Source organism: Hemicordylus capensis, chromosome 4 (genome assembly GCF_027244095.1).
Source record: "Hemicordylus capensis ecotype Gifberg chromosome 4, rHemCap1.1.pri, whole genome shotgun sequence".
NCBI classification, from domain to species: Eukaryota; Metazoa; Chordata; class Lepidosauria; order Squamata; family Cordylidae; genus Hemicordylus; species Hemicordylus capensis.
In genome coordinates, this window is record NC_069660.1 from 51,701,729 (window position 1) to 51,726,932 (window position 25,204).

The window sequence follows — 25,204 nt, forward strand, 5'->3', positions numbered from 1 at the left end:
GGTTTAGCGGAGAGGCAGTTTTCAGCAGGAAGGTGGTTCGGGGGGAACAGTTGATAGTCCCAGTCCAGATGAGCAGGGTCCATGACTCTGTGTGTCTGTGTAGGTCTTTGTCATGCTTTTAAAAAAACATACTGGGAGCTCTATACACAGAATCGATCTGTACTTGTGATTTTTGTGTCTTATTGTTTATCATAATTGAATTTTTATATTTAGGTTATGTTCTTGAATGTTTTAGTGGAACTGGAAAGGTAATATATAAATATGTAATAAATAAAAATAAGTCATAAATTTTCATGTTGCATCTAGTTTGAGCCTGAGTGGGCCTAGGAGGGCTGACAGAAGGCCTCTGGGCAAGCCATCCCGGGGTGGAAACCACATCCTGTGGGCTGATGTATCTTAACTGCAGCATTTCCTATTCATATGTTTTTGAAGGAGTCTTTATGTTGTTTGTTTGTTTGTTTGTTTAGCATATTTTTACACCGCCCAAAACTTACGTCTCTGGGCGGTTTACAACAAGATTAAAAGTAAAACATTAATTAAAAACAAAATAAATTTCTTGCTTTTAAATTTTTTAAAACACAATTTACAATTTACCCTCCGCATTTCCCCCGCCGGCACGCTGTTGATTTTAAGCCCCTCGGGGCGGAAGCTTTCCTCCCTGCCACCCCATTTCCCCCGTCGGCCGGAAATGGCCGGAAGTCGCGAGCATGTGTGCGCCTGTTGTGCATGTGTGTGCGCGCGCACCCTTCTGCCGTGTGCGCACGCTCACCACTTCCAGCCAACGGGGGAAACGGGGCGTCAGGGAGGAACGCTGCCACCCCGAGGGGCTTAAAATCAACAGCGCGCCGGCAGGGGAAATGCGGCGGGAGGGGTGAGTACACCCTCCCCCGCCCTTAAAGTGCTACCCCTGTCGGCGTTTCGGCGCCGAAACCACCCCCAGCACCAAAACATTTTGAAGGCCTTCATAATGGCATCCAAAACATTTTGGGCACAAGCCTACTTTATAGGTTATAACCAACACCTTGTATTTTGCCCGGAAACATATTGGCAGCTAGTGTAACTCCTTCAGTACGGGAGTAATATGGTCTCTCCTAAATGACCCAGAGACCAGCCTGGCTGCCACATTCTGGACCAACTGTTGTTTCTGGACTATGTACAGGGGCAGCCCCACATAGAGCACATTGCAGTAATCCAGTCTGGAGGTTATCAGCAGATGTACCACTGTTTTGAGGTTGTCTAACTCAAGAAACGGACGTAGCTGGTGTATCCGTCTATAGATAAAGCCATCTTTAGAGAGATGGCTTACTTATTCTTGACTCTCCATATCTACTACCTTTGGAGTTGGTGATCATTGGCTTATTATAGCTGGATGAAGTTTCCTGCCAGCCAGAGAGATGCAAGAACCTTTAACCAAATCCCATAACATCCTGACCTAGGATCAGTTCAGATGAATGCTGGCTAGCCCACATGATCAGTTTGGGGTTACGCTGAGAGCATGCTGACAGCATGCCCCCTGATGTCATTGCAGGACAAGCTGATAGTCTGTTGGGGTATCCTCTAATCATGTGAAGGAGCCAAGGAGGCATTGAATACCCCTTTACACACACTCCAAAACTCTGGTTTTGGCGCATGTGTAGAAGGGCAATTGAAAGTACTGTCCCCCACCCCCCATGACAGGATGTCCAGAAGTGATGTCATTGCACTGTTAGTGTGACTCCATCCTGTTCATACATGCTGCTGGTATTCATCTGTACTGACCCCTAATGTTCGTGTTTCACCGAATTAATTATGTCTGATTGAGAGAGAACTTGGGGTGCTGGAATCAATATCTGTGCAGGATGGCTGGACATTACAAAGAAAAGTTAGAAACAGGCCTGTTGCACCTTTCAGATGCGACAGCTCTTGTGAAAACCTGCACCCCAGCATTGTTTTAAAAGTAAAACACAGCAAGGTTCCTTTGTGGGTTGGCTTCAATTCACACTTTAGCAGTTTGATTTTGAAACCATTATACTTGTCATTCTGCAGTTTTTTTCACCGCTCAAAATCTATATGCTGGGGAAAGTTACAGAATTGCTTCACAGAGAAAGAAAGGTCTCTTGCAACTTTTCTGCAGACAGTGGAGAGGCTCCAATTACCATTTGGGTGTAAATATAGGTGAAACTCGAAAAATTAGAATATTGTGCAAAAGTTCATTAATTTCAGTAATGCAAATTAAAAGGTGAAACTGATATATGAGATAGACGCATTACATGCAAAGCGAGATAAGTCAAGCCTTAATTTGTTATAATTGTGATGATCATGGCGTACAGCTCATGAGAACCCCAAATCCACAATCCCAGAAAATTAGAATATTGTGAAAAGGTTCAACAGTCTAGGCTCCAGGTGTCCCACTCCAATCAGCTAATCAATCCATAACACCTGCAAAGGGTTCCTGAGCCTTTAAATGGTCTCTCAGTCTGGTTCATTAGGAATCACAATCATGGGAAAGACTGCTGACTTGACAGTTGTGCAGAAAACCATCATTGACACTCTCCATAAGGAGGGAAAGCCTCAAAAGGTAATTGCAAAAGAAGTTGGATGTTCCCAAAGTGCTGTATCAAAGCACATTAATAGAAAGTTATGTGGAAGGGAAAAGTGTGGAAGAAAAAGGTGCATAAGCAGCAGGGATGACCGCAGCCTGGAGAGGATTGTCAGGAAAAGGCCATTCAAAAGTGTTGGGGACTTTCACAAGGAATGGACTGAGGCTGGAGTTAGTGCATCAAGAGCCACCACACACAGACGGATCCTGGACATGGGCTTCAAATGTCGTATTCCTCTTGTCAAGCCGCTCCTGAACAACAAACAACGTCAGAAGCGTCTTACCTGGGCTCAAGAAAAAAAAGAACTGGTCTGTTGCTCAGTGGTCCAAAGTCCTCTTTTCTGATGAGAGCAACTTTTGCATCTCATTTGGAAACCAAGGACCCAGAGTCTGGAGGAAGAATGGAGAGGCACACAATGCAAGATGCTTGAAGTCCAGTGTGAAGTTTCCACAGTCTGTGTTGATTTGGGGAGCCATGTCATCTGCTGGTGTTGGTCCACTGTGCTTCATTAAGTCCAGGGTCAACGCAGCGGTCTATCAGGAGATTTTGGAGCACTTCATGCTTCCTTCCGCAGACGAGCTGTATGGGGATGCTGACTTCATTTTCCAGCAGGACTTGGCACCTGCCCACACTGCCAAAAGTACCAAAACCTGGTTCAATGACCATGGGATTACTGTGCTTGATTGGCCAGCAAACTCGCCTGACCTGAACCCCATAGAGAATCTATGGGGCATTGCCAAGAGAAGGATGAGAGACATGAGACCAAACAATGCAGAAGAGCTGAAGGCCGCTATTGAAGCATCCTGGTCTTCCATAACACCTCAGCAGTGCCACAGGCTGATAGCATCCATGCCACGCCGCATTGAGGCAGTAATTGCTGCAAAAGGGGCCCAAACCAAGTACTGAATACATATGCATGCTTATACTTTTCAGAGGTCCGATATTGTTCTATTGACAATCCTTGTTTTATTGGTTTCATGTAATATTCTAATTTTCTGGGATTGTGGATTTAGGGTTCTCATGAGCTGTACGCCATGATCATCACAATTATAACAAATTAAGGCTTGACTTATCTCGCTTTGCATGTAATGTGTCTATCTCATATATCAGTTTCACCTTTTAATTTGCATTACTGAAATTAATGAACTTTTGCACGATATTCTAATTTTTCGAGTTTCACCTGTAAGCTACTCCTAATGTGCAACGTGCTGTTCTAACCCCAGATTCACTTCTATACAGATAGCTCTCTAGGTGTCCTTAAATTCCAAACCCAGGTACAGTCTTGCACAAGATACATTTAGGGCCAAACTAGCAGCGAACAGCACTTTTGCAGGAAGGGCCCCAAATCACTTCATTATCTGCCTCCCTGTATGTTGCCTTGCCCAGCAAGCACCCACTCCGAAGGCCCATTTACAGATCATTGCCCATCTTGTCAGGCAATCATCATCATCATCAATAAATTGGTATATTATTATTATTATTATTATTATTATTAACAAAATAAGTGGTTTACATAGGGGGGAAAAAGAGAAAATAGTTTGCTATCCCAAAAGGGCACACAATCTTTAAAATACACAAAAGGGAGATGTGGCACTGAGAAGAGATGCTGTGTTGGGTTGAATAGGGACATTTGCTGTTCCCCTGTCAGCATGTTGGGATGTCCTTTAGTGACATCACGGTGAGAGTACTCTTGGCACGTTCCTTCTCTACTTTGTGTGTTCCTGCGAACTGGCCCTTTATTATTTTTTGGAGCTTGTTTATGATTTGGATAAGTCTATCTTGAGAATGGTGATAAGCACATATGTTTCATTGCTGAGACTCTTGCTTGGTGGGCTCTGTGTGTGTGTGTCTGGGGGTTGGCCACACACTATTAATTTAAGGATTAATAGGCCACACGCTATTAATAATGATTATTATCTTTTCTATAGAAATTCAGAATGATCTAAGCTCTCCATATATATTATCACAGTAATCCTTAAAATTCCTAGTTGTTTCTCACCTAGGCAGAGAAACAGTCATCATGGATGGCCATCCCTTAGTGGTACCTGTATGCATCATATAAGACCCAAAGGTGGTGTGTGTGTGTGTGTGTGTGGCTTCTGTTGTGAAAACAGCATGGAGGTAACCTTATTTTGGTTTCTATTCATACTACTGCCTTGTACAGCTAAACAGTCTTCTCACCTGGATTGATTTGTGGGGAAACAATTCTTGTATTTTCCTCCTTACTCTTTGTTTCAGCGTGAGAACTTGATGAGGGGACAGCGTGAAGAGGAAGAGAGGCTGCTTCAGGCCATCCCCTTGTTCTGCTTTCCAGATGGCAATGAATGGGCACCACTCACAGAGTATACCAGGTAATTGATCTGCAACTGAGTAATTAGTGATGAGTAAGGAGCTACTATTGTGCTGAAGGGGACCAGGATATGCCCTAATGTCAAAAACTGGAGTAAAAAGACACCTTTATGCTGTGCCCTAAGGAACAAAGACTTCCCTTTTGCAATTCTGTAAAACCAACAGCTCCTCAATCTTAACTCCAGTCAAGCAGGTGAAGCTTTGTAATCCTGGTCCTGGTTTAGCCAGTAACTGTTTAGGGAGTAGCTGTATTGCTATTTTGAAAACAACTGTAGTTAAGCATTCATTGTGAAGACTGATATGAAGACCGTCTGTGATATTTGTTTCCTTCAGTTTTGTACCATCTATTACAGTTCTCCATTGTGACTTAAACACAGGATGAAATTCAGGTGTTTATAGGCCCTGCAATTTATAGTTTGATTAAAAACAAAACATGGAGGCCAAATCCTACCCCACCCCCCAACATGTCTTCACACAACAGATGTAAAAGTTGATAGTCCTGCTTACTTTTCACAGTTCAGCTTGCCACACAAAGCTGGAGCACCATCTGATATGTAGCCAGCTACTATACACAGTTGTATTTACTGACGAAAGTACTTGCAGATCTCCAGATAAATGCTATTGTGGTGGCTTTGTGCTTGTGGTAAATGGGGGTTGTCTAAATCACTTGTCGTGAGAACAAATTACAGTATTGCACATTACTGTTCAACTTACATTTGGAAGGTCTGAGCTGTTTGCAAAACTACACCATACAGTATATAAAACTACAGCTTACGTTCAGAGTATCTGTCTGCCCCAAACATGTTGCAGGTTCAGAAAGAGGGTAAAAAAGGCACCATGCTTTTTTGACAGTGGTGTATGCATTGGACCTGAGATTTCCTTTCCTGTCATTTATTCATAGATATTTGGGTCAGATATAGGAATTTCTCTGATGTGTGGCTAGGGTTGTCCAGTGCTTGTCTGGAGACAGTTTAGAATTCCAAAGCAGCATTTTCTTCCTGCTTCTCAGTGCTTCTGGACATTTGATTTCTTCTGTTTTTCTCATAGGATGCTTAGCAGACTGGTAAAATTCCATGTCTTTTATTCTTCTTTTCAGTGAAACATTTTCTTTTGTCCTCACCAATGTTGATGGAAGTAGAAAGATTGGCTACTGCAGGCGACTTTTGGTGAATATTCCTTTTTTAAACTTCATTGCTATTAGATAATCTGTTTTTTTCAGACCATGGTGTCTAGGAATCCACTAGTGCTTCAACAAAACAGTTGGCAGAGTCTGAGTGCTTCCCTAAAGTTTTAATTCATTAGCTTTAGGGGCAGACCATCCTCACTAAATTTACTTTCCATCCTTGCGGAGACACTGCTCCATCCATGATAAAGGGGTAAATAATGGTTCCCCCATCACCCACATTTTGTTCATTACTGGAAACCAGACTCAGTGTTGGTCTAATGCATATAGGTGCCATGGTTACCATTAAATCCTCATATGTTGTTTGAAGTACACCAGATCGACAAGCATGTGGGGGTGGAGAGTAGGGTGGTCCCACAACACTACCTTGGAGATTTCCTGTGTCAGCTTACATAGGGAGACCAACAGTCTATAGATTAGTTGAATTCCTATTCTGTCTCAATTGCCCAACACCGAGTATATGTACTAATTCTGAGTATATCTCAAGCTTGGCATCTGTTGAGGGGGACAGTCTTTACAGCAACCCCACCTCTTCACCACTGACCATGTATTGTGCCTTACAGAGTACACAGCTGGAAGCAATTAGAACCAGACAGGTTCTCCTGTCTCATCCCCAGGTCCTTGTAAAATATCCAAGGTTAGCCTTTTCATCCTTGATCATATAATGAATGATATTTTATTTTGGACTGCTTTCCAATGATTTAATTTATGTCACTAAATTAAATTCTGGTTAATACAATGATAAACAGATAGCCATGATTTTTCTGGACGCAGAGAAAGCTTTTGACAATGTCTCCTGGCAGTTCATGTGGAGATTATTTGACGCAATGGGAGTTGGTAATCATTTCATTAGGGCTATTAAGACAATTTATTCGGCGCAATATGCTAAAATTATTGTAAATGGGGAATTATCAGACAACTGCAAAATACAAAAAGGAACTAGACAAGGATGTCCACTTTCCCCATTACTTTTTATATTAGTATTGGAAGTGCTCTGTAGAAATATTAGAGAAGATGTTCAATTACAAGGCCCAAAAATTGGGAAACAAGAGTACAAACTAAGAGCCTTTGCGGATGATGTAGTGGGTTTTTTTTAAAGAAAATCCATTAGAGAAGATCGGAAGACTCTTGGAAAAAATACAACAATTTGGCCAACTAGCTGGGTTTTATATAAATAAGATTAAAACAAAGGTGTTGACAAAAAATATGGATCAGAGATCTAAGGACAGACTTCTTGAAATAAGTGAACTGAAAGTGGAGAAAAAAATCAAATATTTGGGCATCTGGTTGACAAATAATAACTCTTTTTTGTTTTCAAATAATTTTATTAAAATATGGAATACAGTAAAAATCAACTTGCAAAGATGGTCTAGAATGAACTTATCTTTAATGGGAAGAATTTCAGTTGTGAAAATGAATGTTTTACCTAAAATGCTGTTTCTTTTTCAGACTATTCCTATAATTAATACTTTAACTTGTTTTAAGCAATGGCAAAAGGACATAACTACATTTGTTTGGCAGGGTAAAAGACCAAGAATTAACTTTAAAAATTTAACAGATGCTAAAGAAAGAGGTGGTCTTACCCTGCCAGACTTAAGGTTGTATTTTGATGCTGTCTGTTTGACGTGGTTAAAAGAATGGATAACATTAAGAAATCCTAGAATACTTGATTTGGAAGGATTTGATAGAAGGTTCGGATGGCATTCATATCTGTGGTATGAAAAAAGTAAAATACATAAAGATTTTCTGAATCACTATGTAAGAAGGAGTCTAATGAGGGTGTGGGTAAAATATAAAAAATGGCTGGAACCTAAAACTCCATTATGGTTATCCCCGATTGAAGCTTTAGTACATAAAGAGATAAATATGCACCTGCAATGGGCTACCTATAGGGATCTGTTGTGTTTTCAAGAAAAGGGCTGTAAGTTAAAAAATTTAATTGAAGTACAAAATCTGGTTAGTAATTGGTTTCAGTACCATCAGTTAAATGAAGTTTTTAAGAAGGATTTCAAACTTGGATTTGAGGATCAAATGTCGAGATTTGAGAAGGAGCTATGTGAAAATGATGAAAAATTAGTGTCTAAGATGTATAGGCTGTTGCTTTTGGAAGAGACAGGAGATGAAGTGGTTAAAACGACTATGATAAAATGGGCTCAAGATGCGGGTCATAATATAGATATGGCAGCTTGGGGAAAATTATGGAAAACTAATTTAAAGTTCACTGCATGTTACACTCTAAAAGAAAATTATTATAAGATGATGTACAGGTGGTATTTGACGCCTAAAAATTGGCGATAATGTATAAAAATATTTCAAGCAAATGTTGGAAATGTGGACATTGTGAAGGAACTTTTTTCATATGTGGTGGTCTTGTAGGAAGGCAAAGGCCTTTGGGGACATCATATATAATGAGTTAAAAAAAATTTTTTTTTATGACATTTCCTAAGAGCCCAGAATCCTTCCTGTTGGGAATAACGCAAGGATTGTTTTCCACAAGCAATTTAACATTCTTCATGTATGCAACCACGGCGGCCAGAATAGTATATACACAGAAATGGAATGACAATGAACTGCCCTCAAAAGAAGATTGGCTGATAAAAATTTTGGAATATGTGGAGATGGCAAAACTTACAGTACTGATAAGAGATCAGAATTTGGAAGGTTTTAAAGAAGATTGGAAATCATTCTTACTGTACCTAAAGAACAATTTTCCTAATATTGATTTTTCAACAGGGTTTGAAATTTAGTAATATTAGCAGGTTGAGTAGACTAAAATAGAGTTTGGTAAGATATAGGATATATGTTTTGAATTGTTATAGCAAGGGTTAATTGTATAGTTAGTGATTCGTGCTGATTGGTGAGCTGGAAGTCAATTTTTGTTTAATTAGATGTAATAAGATGTTCAAGACATTGTTAAAATCAATAAAAATTTAAAGCAAAAAAACACACAACTAAATTAAGTTCAGGTCCCTAAATTCAGTATAAAAAAACAAGGATAACAAATTCAGTAAGTGGAGCTCTACAATTCTAAAATAGAATATAATGGACAAGTTTATTGGCTTATCTGTAATGGATTCTCTTTCCCCTGGAGGCTAATGGTACAGTCTAGTGGTGGTGAGTGTGATGAAAAGTCCTGAAGCTTGGGGAGAAAGGATGATACACTAGTGGGGAAAGGTTATGGAGCCACTTCAGATAATGAAAACTGTTATGAATTAGGCTATTGGCAGGGCTCTATAGGAATTCTATTAACATTACCAGATTCTGTCCAAAGCATTATAGGGGCATAGTTTAAGAGCTTACTCTGCTATCAGAAATAAGTGTAAGATATGAACTGATTGTCATTTCTGCACTGGAGATGGGAAAAAATCAGTTTAGACGAGAAAGGCAGATCTAAATTGAGTGCTAAAAATATAAGCAATGCAGAGTCAAATTAAAAAACAGGCACAAAGGAATAATATAGAATTATTATATGTAATATAATATTCCTGCAGTGAACAGGGAGTTGGACCAGAAGACCTCCAAAGTCCCTTCCAACTCTAAAATTCTGTGATTTGTGACTATATATATACTTTTGGTATTTGCACCCAGTGTCCACAGAAAACTCTGAAAATGTAGGATTTCTGTGTTGGAGAGTGCCCAGATAAGCTCCTCCAAAGAGAATAGGAAAGGAGAACAGGAATATGTAACAATGTTTAGAGAACCTCATTGGCTCAGAGTTGGCAGGAGGCTGAAGAGTACAAGATAAGGGCTGTCTTTCCGGCTGAGCAATATGGATTTGCTTCAGTAAGTTCAGTTCTGCAGAAGTAAAAAATGATCAACTAGAGCCCAAAGTTTTGTGTTGTGTGTTACAAAGAGCCCTTGGATTACAGCCAAGGCTCTTTACCCCTGGAGAGAGCTGGGCCTACGTTCCAAGCCATCTGATGTAAGTACTCGAGCAGTTTCTGAGAAATGAAACTGTGAGTTTTATTGCATTGATAACAGTTAGAACAGTTGCACTTGAGTTGTTTGTGGCTTGCAGATTTATTAATGATTGAGTTTATTCATTCAAGGAACCAGTTGAAAATAAGGCTCTGTTGAGTGGGAGACAGGAAGCCCTAGCAGAGTGATCCAGCTGATATTTCTGACTGCAGAGAGTGAAGTGATTGAAGGCTGTCTAGAAATACATGGGCTCGTGGAGATTTTTTTCCTCAGGATGGTAAGGAGAGAGAGAGAGAGAAGATATGGGGACGGGGGAGGGACAGCAGAAGTTGGGGGAAACAAAGTAAGAGTTTGGAATAAACAACCAGTGAGGTCAAGGGAGCAGAGCATGGAGTGCAGAAATGGATAAAACATGTTCTGTTACTTCAACAGCTTGACCAGTAACTACTGTTCCTGTGCCTGTTGATTGGAGCTGATTATATTCAAGAAGTTCACTGACACCAGACATGGCTTTAGTTACTGTAGGGTATTGGAGCAGGGGGCAGACTGCATAACAAACTGTGGTAGAGTTGCTTGAGGTGGCTTAGATTTGATGTTGTGTAATGTTTTGTTATCCACATATATAGCCAGCACGAAGGAGGACTGGTATACCGTGCAATTTTAATCTACAGAGTGATTTAGTTTATTTATTGAAAAGATTTCTATCCCACCCTTTAAGCCAAAAGTCTCACAAGGTGGCAAATAATAGATCACTCATAAAGCACAACAATGAAATCAGCAGTGGTCTATAGAAGCAATAGTGAAACAATAAGAACGCAGCATAAAAACCCTGAAAGTCCAGGAATGACCATCCAATAAAACACAAAGGCACCAATTCAGAGCTCATACATAGAGACATTCTGAATGTCTGTGTAAAGGCAGGGATGGTAGAAATCTGACATATATGTGCTCTAACAGTTAATGTGATCTTAGGGCGTGTACATAAACTACCATGCTCCAGCCAGTCCATCTTAAATGTGTGGGAAAAGAGCATAGGCAATCAGGATTCTTTCCCACCTCATTATGTGGTTTTAATAATAATACTTTAATGTAATATTCAAAACTTTTCATATAGAGTCAGTTCAAACACATACACACGCAACATGATTAGGGCATGTACTGGGTGAGGGGAGAAATGCTCACCAATTCTCCTCTGTGTTTAGGAGTAGCCAGTTGTATATCTAATTCTAAACCAACCCCGCTTCCTTTATTTTATTAACCAGTGAGCCACATAAGGGATTGTCTGTGAATTATAAATTATCTCGCTGCACGTGGCCTGCACAAGAACTTGGCACAGACTTCAAGTTGTGAACATGTTTTTATTTGTAGAGAGGAATGCTGATATTTTGTGGTGTGTTATATGTCAAGATCCACCCCCCACTTAAAATAGTGAATCATTGCGCTTTAAATAGCCTTGAGTGACAGTAGCTAATTCTTTCCCCAGTAGGATTGGGTTGGGGCTATCTTGCTTAAGTAGATATTTTCTGCACAATGTTATACTGAAGAATTAGAAAAATGGTGAATTCTATCTATCTATCTGTCTGTCTATCTATCATATTTGTGTACTGCCAACTACCAAGGTCTCTAGGCAGTTTACAGCAATAAAACAAACCAAGAAATGTTAACAATTAAAATATATAAAAAGATCAAATTAAAATATCCATAACTATCAGATAGCTAAAAAGCTTGGTTAAAAAAGACATGCATCTTTAGTTGTTTTCTAAAAGCCAACTGGCCTTTAGGAACAATAGCAACAACTTTGGAATGATATGGAAAAGTTGCCCTTCTGGGAAAATAAATTGTATGAAATCAAGGGGAAAATATTAAAACACCTCTTATTTCTACAAAGGAAGGAGAAAAGAAATTCTCAGCAGAGACCATGCCTTCCCACAGCTCCTCTGAGCTGTGTATCGGGTACCAACATAGCCCTGTTCATTTGTTTTTCTTCCCTCCCCATGTGCATATTGAACACATAGGGAGGGGAGAGAAGCAGGGTCATACCCCTGCAACGTGAGCTTAACCACAGACCACACATTCAGCTGAATGTACAAAAAGAGCCTCTATACATATACAGCTGCACGCACATAGGGGCCCTTTTCATATGTTCATCTGAACTTATGTGGAGTTTGGAGGCATGATGATCACAGACACAATCCTGCTCCCCACTCCGAGCATTCAGTGAACATGTGATGTGGAGCTATTGAACAGAGCTTAAGTCTTCTGTGGAGTTTAAAATAGCGAAACAGAGAAGTGTTCATATTTCTGGAGGAAGAGTGGCAACTTGCTGTTCATTGTTGCATAATGCAACCTTGCCGTTAGTCCTTCTCCCTGTGCCTGTTTAATTCAGAAACCTCCCACACCTTCCTTCTCAGAACTGCCTCACGCTTTGTTATGTTTTTGCACTGAACCCTTTAATGTGTGAAGTAGCAAGGCATATTATATATTCACACTGCAAGCAAGCTTGGACTGGTTATGCCTTCCTGTACCTTTGTTGTGTTTTCCTCTGACAAACAGTGAAATATGTATGGGGCTGCCTCTCATTTGATGGAATTCAGTAGGGAAACATACTAAAACCACAATGTGAACATGGTGCAAAACAGCCCTTAATTGCTCTGTTTCAGGCTTACTGTATGTCTCTCTTTCTTTGACTTCTTTCCTCTCTTTTCTGTCAGATAATTCACTTCAGGCTGTCTCCAGCTTTGTACCTTCCTCTCTGGCTCCTTTTCTTCTGTCTCTTTTGTGCCCGGCTTCTCGACCAGTCTCTCATAAAAGATGACTTGCTTCCTCAGATATTTGCACTGGCTCCTCAGCAGGCTTGCTGGGTCTTTGAATATATTGACAAAAGGTATGCCTTAATAGTCTCCACAATAAAACAAAGACCCTCTTTTGGCAGTCTATGTGTGTTCGTTGGTTTGCTATCCATGCACTTACTTTGGCCAGCATCTGCAGGAGGGCCAAAGTTGAGCAGCCCTAATTTAGAGCCTCTGGAAAAATGCAGTCTCTCCTTCTAATTTTTGTGAAGCAATACTGAGAAGTGGTGCTCCCACTGAATACAGGGGCGTATCTAGGGTAGGGCAGGCAGGGCACGTGCCCCGGGCGCCACTTGAAGGGGAGTGCCATTTTCTAAAATTAAAAAAAATCTTTTAAAATGGCTGCTGAAAACAAAATGGCCACCACGCATGCTCAAATGGCCTGCCCAGGCCATGCCAGGACATGCAGAGGCTATTTGAGCATGCATGGCGGCCATTTTGTTTTCAACGGCCATTTAATTTTTTTTTAAAAAATGGCCACCGCACATGCTCAAATGGTCCCTGTGAGGCCCTAGAGGCCAGCGGGGGGGGGGGACCTTTGCAGACCCACCCCCAAGGCCTTTAGGAAGACCCCTGAAGGGGCTACAGGTAAAAAAATTAATTTAATATAATATAAGACTGTACACATACTTAGTTTGGCACTATGTACAGAGAATAAGGGCTTGTGAATACTGATCTGAAACATATGAGCTAGGATTGTATCTAGGAGCTAGGATTTGCTCTTACTTTGCTTCTTGTGATAAGTGAGTTAAATGTGATGTCTTCATAATATGGCTATTAATGGTGAATTTGTCTTTAAATCAGTGTGAAATCCTTAGTATTAAGGCCCACTGGGAGTTTCTTGCTCTCTTTCTCTCATTTTAACTTTCTGAAATACCAGAATATATTCCAAGCAGTGACACAGTTTACTCTGCATATCCTTTAATTATTTTCAGAGTATCTGGGAAAAGTCAAATTCTCCATTTATTTTTAAAACTTCTGTAATAGTGATGCTACAATGCATAGTAGAGAATTAGACAGGCACTTCTGTTTAGTTTTCCAAGTATACCTCCGCATAGTTTTGGGGTATTTCATGAGCCCCAGCATACTGAAATTTGTAGTTTTTCAGCATTTTTTGGTCTGGCTACGGCCACTTCTAAATATTTTTTGAAATATTAAAAGATTAACGAGCTTGACTTGTATTTTTGAGCTGTTATTATGGTAAAGTTATCTGAAAGATGGGTGTCAGATGTTTGGACAGGGGGCGCAATTTCAGTGCATTATTTTTCCTAGCTACGCCTCTGACTGAATACCTTTGGGGTGCTCCCAAATCCGTTGCTGTGCTTGCTGTTCCAGGCAGCAATGGCCAGCCTACCTTTTCCTCGCTCTCACATTCAGTCTAGGACTAACAGCCATTATTCACTGCAAAGGGTTCCTTTTTGACACAAGGCAGTGTCTGCTGCTCCTTTTTGCTCTGCCAGGGAGAGAGAGGCCTTTTTTCACCACACTGAACTTTTTGACCTCCAGTGATTTGAGGAAGCATACTTTCTAGGCTTCCTTATATCTGAGATACTTAACTAGAATATCTGTGTCATAATTTCTGTTGTCACACAATCTGCACTGTCACTCTTCTTTGAATGCATTTTGAACATTCTTAATGTCCACCTCTAAACTGGAGACACTTTTTTTTTTTAGATGGCAAGAGTGTAGTGTTTGTTTTTGGTTTTGCATATTACTGAGAACAAGACAGCCTGCTAAGGGAATAGCCTTATGAGCTGACCTGCAGCAGTAAAGCTCAGAGGTGGTTTTATTTGTTCTTCCCAGGGGTTTGCATATTGACATTCTGTTTGCTAGTTCAGCAAACTGACCATCTTTTGTTGTGGTTGTTTGCTGCTTTGACCAGGGAACATCAATAGATAAAATCTACACAGTATGCAGTTGGATTTCATTGTTGTTCTACCCATCAGTGGAGAAGCTGTTCTGGTTGAGATGTCATCCAAAGGAGTGTATGTTCCTTTCTCAATGTCAAGCAGTAACTGTCTGGTCATTTGTCGATGGTGGCATTTCTTGTGCACAGAGAATATAGTCCACTAGCTGCATTAGGTCATCTGATATCTTAAGTGTGATTAACAGCTGAGTTAATGGGAAGCTATCATAGCTGGGAATCCACATTTGTGATATAATGTGTAGGCTTCCACCCCTAAATTTAGATTGCATTGTACATGCTTAGGCAACCTATAATGGGGATATCTCCTTTAAAAAAAATTTAAAAAAAAGTTCAGTTCTCACCACAAAGTGATTACAAGTCACCTGGTAAATCGAGACATGAATTTCCTACTTTGCCACGTCTCCCAAAACGGGCAGCAACCATGTTGGCTATGCTGTGACATCATTGGTGTCTTTCTTTGAGGCCTGGTCATCCTGAGCCTTGAGAGTGAGGTGACTAAAAACCACTGTAATTTTGAAAAACTGAGAAGGTACACATGGCATATAGTACAACTGTGTAAGAGCACAACAAAAAGCACACCAGAAAAAATATTTGTGCATGCACCTAAAGAGCAATGGAAAGCTTGGGTAGATACATTCAAGTGTCACAATGACTGCCCTTTATTTTCAAGAGATTTCACATTCCCTGAAGGGAGGGGCAGATTTCACCAGGAGCATATTCTTATGAGCAGCCCAGCCTAAGTTAGGCTGCTTGTGTGCAGCGCTGGGATCAAGCATGATCCCTGTTTTGCCATGGCGCCTAACCCTACTTTTAAATTTGGCCATTAGCCAGGGTTAAGGGTGTGAGCGTGCCCTTTACCCCACAGCCAGGCTCATATTTGCTCAGGCTACAGGCAGCCCAAGCAAACACAGAGATGGGTGCCTAGAGTGCCTGTCTCATGGGGGTATCCCCCAATGCACCTTATCACACGTTGCATTGTGAGTTATCCAGAGGCTGGAACACATCCAAACCTGTCAACTGCCCCCATTTAATTGGGCCACAAATTCCCAGCTCACAATCACGCAATGGAAAATCCCGATTTCCACTGGTGCCTTCTTTCAGAGGGTCATCTGAGTCTGAGACGCAGCTTTGAAGGAGGAGACCATCTTGGCGAGATCTGAAGGGAGCCGGGCCACGGGTTCCCTCTCTGAGCGGACAGATTTCCCTGCAGGAAAGTGGGTCTGATTCTTTTAAGAGAGCACTCCCTTCATATCCCTGCAGAAAGGGTAGGATTGTCTGAAAGAGCACTGGCTTCTTTGCTTTTCAGAATATTAATTTCTCAGTTTATATATATCCCTGCAGAAAAGGGTCAGATTCATTTGAACACTGACTTTGCTTTTCTGAGATCAGATAGCTGCTATGGCTTGTTGCCATTTATTAGCTAAGCACAGAATGCCTGCCCAAGGGTGGATGGGGGATTTTTGCCCCCCACCCAATGTCTACCTACCCAGAGGAGGATGTAGAGGAGTAAAAAAATTGTTCTACTTCTCATTCTGAAATGTTGGCAGGTATGTGCAATGTCCTAGCCTCTGGAGATCCACGCTGCTTGGAGCAGTGCCGATTGTCTGGGAGCGCGAGGCACACTCCACACAGCATTTTCTTGATCGTCTGGGGGGAAGGTGAGTTGGACCCTCACCCCCCCCACACACACACACCACCACCACCACTTGGTCATATGAATAGCCTGACAGAAATTATTCTCAGCTGTTTCTAGAGTGAAAGACAAAAAGAGCAGGAAACGTGCACTGTTCACCCCATACTTTGTTTCACACAGTGTCTCCTTTTTTTCAAGGGGAGAATTTAAAAACAAAAACATTCCCCCTATACTGGCATGCCAGGTAAGAGGGCAACATTTTGGGGAGGGGTATTTTTCTGAGTTAAAGAACCAGTTCTAATATTAATCTTGCATTCTTCACTTCCCTCATCTCCACTCTGATGTAATCTTGATTGCCAGCAAAGAAACTTGATACCATGCAGGAATCTACAAATGGCAGATTTCCTGAATTTCTTTTTACAAATCCTTTTCCAGTCATGTTCAGGAATCAGCACAAAACAAGTCTACACAACTCAGTCAGGTCTCCCACTCATTTCAAAAGGCTGCAAGGAGTTTGAGCCCTGCTAATGTCATAATTGCCTCAACCAATGAGAGGCCATTTTTGCTCTGCCAGGGAAATGTTAATCTTTAAATAGGTTTTTAAAATAAACTGTTTCATGTAGAACGGAAAAAACCACAACACTGCCCAGTGGTGAGCTGCTTAATGGATTAATACTGTTAAAAATGCTCTCTTAGGAGACTTCCCCATTGTTCCTTAGCTTAATGAAGTAGAATGTGGCTGTTCAGCTACCATGATCCAAGAGTCAGTTATTACCCAGTAGATGAAACATTAGTGATGTGGTTCAGATCCTTCCGTGAACAAGAGGAACTCTTGAGTGAGCTACTAACTCTCATTCTTAGTTCCTGTATCTGTACAATGAAATGAAAAGCCTACTGCACATTATGCACAAATCTTTGCTGGTCAATGACCGAATAAACTTATAACTAACTTATGCACAAATGTGTGTAATAGAGTGCCAGTGCCTTTAAAAAAACTATGACTGCTAAAGGAAAAGCGACTTTGGGGACAGGATTATGACCAGAGAATAACTAGAGGTGATGTGCTTAACCTTAATCTTTTCCTCCCTTTATTTTATTTTATTTGCTTCAAATTCTCAGCCTTCAGATGCAACATTCATTCCTGTGGGATTCAAAATATTCTTTTCCAACCATGTGGGGAGGAGAAATGATAATAATAGGCACTTGGGGGTGATTTGGAGTGAAGAAACAGCAGGCAGGAACCATGTCAAGTACCACCCCCTACACTGCTTCTCTGCTCAAAATTCCTCTGTAGCTACTTTTCTTTTTTCTTTTTTTTTTTAAAAATCAACTTTGGGGCTCTGTTAACATGAATTTGCACGTAACGTGTTATTAGCACCTAAAAATAATCTTTCTCACAGGATATTTGTTTGATATGCTGTGCCCTGTTTCTTTTAAGTTCTGTTACACAGGATCAGTATCAGTCTTACCTCCCCAGATGGAGGGAGGATATGAATTCAAGTAAGATAATTTTGTGGCAAGGACAATTTTGTTCTGCTTCCCTACCAAATTCTCTAATAAACCATCTATATATTTATTTCTCCTAGGTGTACCCGTTGCTAATGCCATGCGTGGCAACTCTCACGAGAGTTCGTAAGCAGCTGCCGATTAGCAATGGGGGAGAAATAGGGGTACCGGCCACTGGCTGGCAGGAGCAGGCAGCGGTGGGCTGACCCGGCCACCAGGAATTGGGTGGGAGGAGTTGGCAGGCCAGCTTTCTGGCCAGCCCACCAGCCAGAAACCGTGGGCAGGGGTGGAGGGCGGAGGGGAGAAGCGGGCTGGCTGGGCCAGCAGAGGTGCAGATGTTCTGTGCCCGGCCCAGCTAGTAGTATTATATTAATGGTTTGTTTCTTTGAGTGCTTGAAATAATTAGGAAGGAGACTGAAAATAAAACTGCTAATATAATGCCCTTATACAAATCTATAGTACAGCCACATTTGGAGTACTGTGCACAGTTCTGGTTACCATACCTGAAAAAGGACATTATAGAACTGGAGAAGGTGCAAAAGAGGGCAAACAAGATGATCAGGGGCCTAGAGCACCTTCCTTACAAGGCAAGGCTACAATACCTGGGGCTTTTTGGTTGATATGATAACAGCAAGCTGGTGTGTCAGAATGCAGTCATTGCTAAATCCCTACAACAAGGGATAGTGGTGAATTTTAAAGTGTAGTGTTGGAGAGAGGAGATGCATACCTCCCCCATCTGCTTCCATACCCCTATTCTTGATGCTACTTTTTTAAAAGCAGTGTTTCTGCTGGTTGGGCTCCATGATCAGAAGTAAACTTTGTTGGGAGAAAAATAACTAAAAAGAGGCTTGTGGAGGAAGAGGATGTGTGTGACAAGAGGAAAGATTTCTCCTCCCGCCAGCCCATGCTGCTCTTTAAATGATCCCCACAGCTACACACTTTATGGAGATTGTTCTTGAATGGATTGTGCCACATCTTGCCTTGTTGCACCTTTAGGAAGTCCCAGACTGAACCAGGGCACGTTCCTGTGCAAGCTTTCTGCGCGTCCTCCTGTTCAGCATTTCAGTGTGAAACAGGCAGGGCAGGAAGCAGTGCTCAACTGGAAGAAAGTAGCACACAGCTAGGTCTGGACTTCCCAAGCTGATTTCCCAACAAGGTCTGGACTTCCCAACCCGATTGCACCTGAGCTGTCTGTCATGTGGACTACAGGGAATTGTCACATGGCATGCAATGACAGGATGTTTTCAGTTAGTATGTCAGAGTTCCAAACCTGCTCCCTCCCAGCATGCGTGCTCTTAGAAATACTTTCTCCCAGCGGTCACCGGTGAACATGCATGTTGAACTTGGCCCCTGCACAGCTTCTTTGTTTTGTTTAGAGCAGGGGTAGGCAAACGTTAGTACTCCAGCTGCTGTTGAACTGCAACTCCCATCATTATGGGAGTTGCAGTTCAACAACAGCTGGAGCAACAACGATTGCTTACCCTAATTTAGTGGGAGTTTATATTCTTCCTTTCCACTGAAACAATGCTCAAGGCTGCTCGCAACAGTAAATAAAATATCTCCAGAACGTCAAATCGACAATAGAATCAAGCAGTAGATAAATTATCACAATCATAGGAACTGAAACAGCAATCATTCTATCGGGCTACCCCAACAGCAGGTAAAAAGGATTACAGATTAAAATCTTGGCAGATATATATGTACATTAGCAAAAAAGAAAAAGAAAATCACCAGGAGGTGACACACAGAGTTTTTATTTTGAATCCACTCTGGATTGGAGTGTGCCAGTCCACATATTAGCTGGATTTACCCCAAAGTACCTGTAGGCTATCAGGGGCCATGACAGACAGGATTTGTTTTTACCCAAATGTTGGCTGCAAATTCTGGCTTAGCCCAAAGTATGTCTGGCTTTTTAAAAAATCCTCTAGTTTCAGAGGTTTTTGTGGGATGGGGGGATGGGACTTTTGTTATGCCCGACAGTTTTGTCTGTTATGTGTGGGGTGGTCATGCCAGTAAATCGGCGTTTTTCAAATCTCAATGAAGGGGAGTTTGACAGCTCTTCGGGGTCTGCTCTAAGCAGAGGCGTATCTAGGGAAAATAGCGCCTAGGGCAAGCACTGAAATTGCGCCCCCTGTCCAAACATCTGACACCCATCTTTTAGATAACTTTACTATAATATCAGCTGAAAAATATAAGCCAAGCTCGTTAATCTTTTAAAATTTCAAAAACTATTTAGCAGTGGATGTAGCCAGACCAAAAAATGCTGGGAAACTACAAATTTCAGTATGCTGGGGCTCAAGAAATACCCAAATACTATTTGGAGTTGTACTTGGAAAACTAAACAGAAGTGCCTATCTAATTCTCTACTATGCATTGTAGCATCACTATTGCATAAGTTTTAAAAATAAATGGAGAATTTGGCTTTTCCCAGATACTCTGAAAATAATTAAAGGATATGCAGAGTAAACTGTGTCACTGCTTGGAATATATTCTGGTATTTCAGAAAGACAGTTAAAATGAGAGAAAGAGAGCAAGAAACTCCCAGTGGGCCTTAATACTAAGGATTTCACACTGATTCAAAGACAAACTCACCATTAATAGCCATATTATTAAGACACCACATTTAACTCACCTATCATAAGAAGCAAAGTAAGAGCAAATGAATACAATCCTAGCTCATAAGCTTCAGCTCAGTATTCACAAGCCCTGATTCTCTGTACATAGTGCCAAACTGAATATGTGTACAGTGACTTATATTAAATTAATTTTTTTTAACCTGTAGCCCCTTTGGGGCGCTTCCTATAGGCCATGGGAGGGGGGCATCTGCAAAGGTTACCCCTCCCACCGCTGGCTTCTAGGGCCTCGCAGAGACCATTTGAGCATGTGCTGTGGCCATTTTTAAAAATAATTGTGTGGGTTTTTTTTAAATGGCTGCTGGAAACAAAATGGTCACTGTGCATGCTCAAATGGCCTCTGTGAGACCTGGCATGGCCTAGGGCCTCACAGAGGCCATTTGAGCATGTGCAGTGGCCATTTTGTTTTTGGTGGCAATTTTTTCAAAAATTTAATTTTAAGAATTTGTGCCCCCCTTCAAGTGGTGCCCAGGGCATGTGCCCTGCCTGCCCTACCCTAGATACGCCCCTGGCTGTAAGTGACTTGCAGTTGCAAGTGCTGGGGGTGTATGGTGGTATTGCAGATTGGTGATACTCTGTGGGAGGGGAAGGGAGAAATTTCTGAATTAAACACAAGCACAGACAGTAATATGTTTGTCTTCCTTTGTTTTAAATAGACTTTAGATATGCAGAACAGATGTAACCTGAGCCCTTTTTTGTCTAAGCTGATTCCATTAGGGGTGTGTGGGGGGGTGAAACATGATGTAATGAAGGCAGTCACTCACAAAGGCAAGGGTTAAGTGTCCTGCTGTTTGATCCAGCTGTTTGGTAACTTGTCATGCTGGTCTTTCTCTCTTAGCTGTCAAACTATTTTTTTTAAAAGTTCTCACCTCTTCCTCTGTGGTTTGATTTGTGAGTGGTTGGAAGATAAAACCGGAGCAAGTAGGTGGGAACGCACAGGAAAAAGATCTGTCAGTGAGTGCGGGGAGGAGCCGACAGCTATGTGAACTGTCAATTTAATTCCCCGAATTAAACATCTTGCGAATCTGCTGCAAAGCAGATTCTCTCTTCAGATACCACGGGGCATGAAGCCATGTGTGAATAACTCCCAGGAAGGGGCAAGGCAGGCTTCCCTTGGCAGGGAGTCCAAAGCCTGGGTGCAGCTACAGAGAAGGCCGTCTTCTGTGTCCCAGCCAATAGTGGAACAGGAGAAGGTCCTCCCTACTGATCTTAAGACATGGGCAGGTTTGCACAGGAGGAGGTGATCATTCAGATATCCTGATCTCCAGCTGTTAAGGGCTTTATAACATACCCCACCAACATGCCCCTATTTTCCTGTTCAGGAGAATGGGGAAATCGCTATTGTTGGCAGGTATGTTATAGGTCATCCCCAAACTTTGAGTTGTGCCTGGAAACAAACTGGATTCTGGCAAAGATGTTTTAATAAGGAAGTTGAATGCTTCCTATAATTGGCTTCAGTAAACAGCCTGGTTGCCACATTCTTGGCCAACAAAAGTTTCCAAGCAGTCTTCAAAGTCTTCCTCAGCAGAATGCATTACAGCAATCAACTCGAAATTTAACTAAGGCATGTGTCATCCTGGCCAGCTTAGGGTTTTTTGAATAGGGTTAAACCCCCTCTCCACCATCTGATTACAATTTTTTCCATGTCAAAATCCTCATGTTTTAGAAGGGGGTCCCTTTATGATTGTTTTGTGTCTTTTGAGAATGTCCCTTATAGATGTACACACTGCAGCCTCCTTGGGGATCAAAACAGTTTAAAAATAAACTATATGCTGGCTTTAGATAACTGAAGAAAAGCGGGAGTTTTTCTGGTGCACTCTGCAGGTATACTGAGAGTCTGTTACTTCCTGCTGCTAAATCTCATTTGCACGCTCTGCAAGAGATTTCCACAAAACTGGACGATCCAGAATTTCCCCTTACTTTTGCTGTTGTGTGTCAAATGTACTAAGTGTCTGTTGATCTGTGAAAGAGGGAGGCAGGGCTCTATTTCTGTCTTTGCCTGTCATCTTTGGTGACCAAATTTGTGACTACAGAGATCCAGCTGCTATAGAGAAAATGAAATGTGCTGTCCCCAGGGGTCATTTCATACAGCCCTTCATTTTTGTTTGGCTCTTCTGTAGCCAAAGCTAATTTAGGGGCCTTAACCTTTGTGTGATTTAAGCCAACTCCTCTTAACTGCTTTGTGGGAACATTGTGTATATTTCAAAAATAAAGCCAAAGAGCCAGAAAATAAAATATGGTGGTGGTTAACTTTTTTAATGTGCAAAATGGTTTTTCAGCCATCTGGACGAGGTGCTCGTCTTCCGGAGGTTTACTGCATCATCAGCTGCCTGGGTTGCTTTGGCCTTTTCTCAAAGGTAGGAGTTCTGGACTGTCTCCCCATACCCCCCATCACCACCTCCCAAGCCCTTTGCTCTCACATAAACAGTGATGAACTGGGCTCAGAGTTGCTTATCTTGTTCCATGATGAAATCTACCAGCTTTGTGTATTTCTCGTGTGAAGGGTCAGTGTTTAATTTCTAAGAAAGGAAAAAGGCAGACCGTCAGGCCTCAATCCTGCCTGGAAGCTATGCCCTCTAATCCCAAATGTCATGCCTTGGGACGATACTCAGTACTGAGTAGAAACTTACTTTGCATGTGCACAGATTAAGCACACTTTATGAGAATGAAGAGCCAGTGTGATTCAGTAACTGGGAAAAATATTCCCTCTCAGCCTCCCCTACCTAATTTTATTTATTTATGTTTCCTTTTATACCCCACTTTTCCTCTGAGGATCCTGGAGCGGTGTACGAGCTCATACTTATCCTCACAACAACCCTGTGAGGTAGGTTAGGCTGAGAGAGAGAAGTGACTCGCCCAGAGTCGCCCAGTGAGTTTCACGGCTGAGGTGGGGATTTGAACTCGAGTCTCTCTGATCATAGTCCAGCATTCTAACCACTACACCACACTGGCTAATGTGGTGATGATTATGAAGATAAAATGCCCTTGAAATAAAAGCAAGAGAAGCTGGATACTTATGGAAGAAAAGCAAGTAAACATTTTGTCCATTAAGGATGTGGCTTCCTTGCTTAGAACTCTTGCTTTCCTTGTTTGGTCAGTCTTCAGACAGGCAGACAGAGCCTTTGCCAGGAGCAGATTGTGAGAGGATGCTTGATTACTGAAGTCCTTTTTCTTCTTTTAGATTTTGGATGAGGTAGAGAAAAGGCGACAGATTTCTGCAGCAGTCATCTATCCCTTTATGCAGGGTCTGCGTGAATCCCCCTTTCCAGCACCAGGAAAAACTGTCACGATTAAAAGCTTCATCCCTGACTCAGGAACCGAGGTTTGTACCTATTTAGGCATTTTGGCTGGTTCTGTCACAGCTGCTAAATAATTTGATAATGGCAATAGATCAGCTTGGGATGCAATGAGGACAGAGTTAATGTCCACAAAATATGTGTGTCTGGCCAGCCTTTTTTGGTGTGTTTGGATTTCATCAACCTCATGGTAGACAGATGATGTAGATTGTTTGTCAGGAGCATGAGCCACAATTTTGTACGTCGGAAAGCTTTGGATTGGTAATTTGCCCTTGTAGCAAATGATCTGTTGGCCGTGAGGATGGCATCATTTAGGTGGGAGAGGAAAAGCATCTGGCCCTGGGCAGATTGGACATGTACATTGTCCAGCATGTGCTTTGAGTGGAGCAAATGCACAATGTCAGAGATGCCCTTGGAAGGCTATGCTAGAGTTCAGCCCCCGATAGAGATGCTCTGCACGTACATGGCCCATCGTTTAGGATGACCGGACGCAAAGGCGGACAAGGCTCCTGGACATTAAATGGCTGCAGAGAAGAGGGAGTTTCAGCAGGTGCAGCTTTGCATGACAGGCAGCACTTGCCCCAAGTTCCCTCTTTTTATATACCAATTAACAGAGAGGAGAGCTGGTCTTGTGGTAGCAAGCATGACCTGTCCCATTAGCTATGCAGGGTCTACCCTGGTTGCCTTTGAATGGGAGACCACATGTGAGCACTGTAAGATATTCCCCTCAGGGGATGGAGCCACTCTTGGAAGAGCACAAGGTTTAAAGTTCTCTCCCTGGCTTCTCCAAGATAGGGCTGCAAGAGACTCCTGCCTGCAACCTTGGAGAAGCCGCTGCCAGTGTGTGTAGACAATAGATAGACCAATGGCCTGACTCTGTATATGGCAGCTTCCTATGTTCCTATCCTTGACTACCTTTTCATCCGATTGCCCTACTGGCATTGCTTGTCCAGGCATGACAGCTAGAGTGATCTGCATTGGTGTTACGTTTGGGGTCACAGTGAAGACAACATATGACTGGAATGTGGTTTGCTAACATTTTAAGTGGAACAGAAAATAGGGCTCTTTAATAGTTGCATGGAAGAGGGGATTGGGACATAAGCAGAGTTTCTCACTTCTGCAGTATGATGACATGACAATCTGCACCTGACCAGATTCCTTCACCTGTACAGCTGTTAAAGATACAAGAGTCCTGTCCTCTGATGTACCTGGCCACTCTGTTAGCTCTCAGTAAGCTTCTTCCCTGGCAAGATGCTCTGCTGCTTAATAACATGCCATAGATGGTGAGCCACAAAGCAGCCCTTGCTGCGTTTTTCTTTCTTTGCAGCCTT

The 25,204-nt window shown here is 41.9% G+C and overlaps 1 protein-coding gene across 2 annotated transcripts in view; it reads left to right on the forward strand.

Moving 5' to 3' along the window:
• Nucleotides 1–25,204, forward strand: part of DENND2D (DENN domain containing 2D) — a 55,809-nt gene that overhangs the window by 10,809 nt on the left and 19,796 nt on the right. For both annotated transcript variants that reach the window (XM_053243369.1, XM_053243370.1), the window contains 4 exons: nt 4,818–4,930; nt 6,025–6,094; nt 22,857–22,934; nt 23,759–23,899. In XM_053243369.1, coding sequence (XP_053099344.1) covers nt 4,818–4,930; nt 6,025–6,094; nt 22,857–22,934; nt 23,759–23,899 — 402 coding nt within the window. The remainder of the gene's footprint in view (nt 1–4,817; nt 4,931–6,024; nt 6,095–22,856; nt 22,935–23,758; nt 23,900–25,204) is intronic.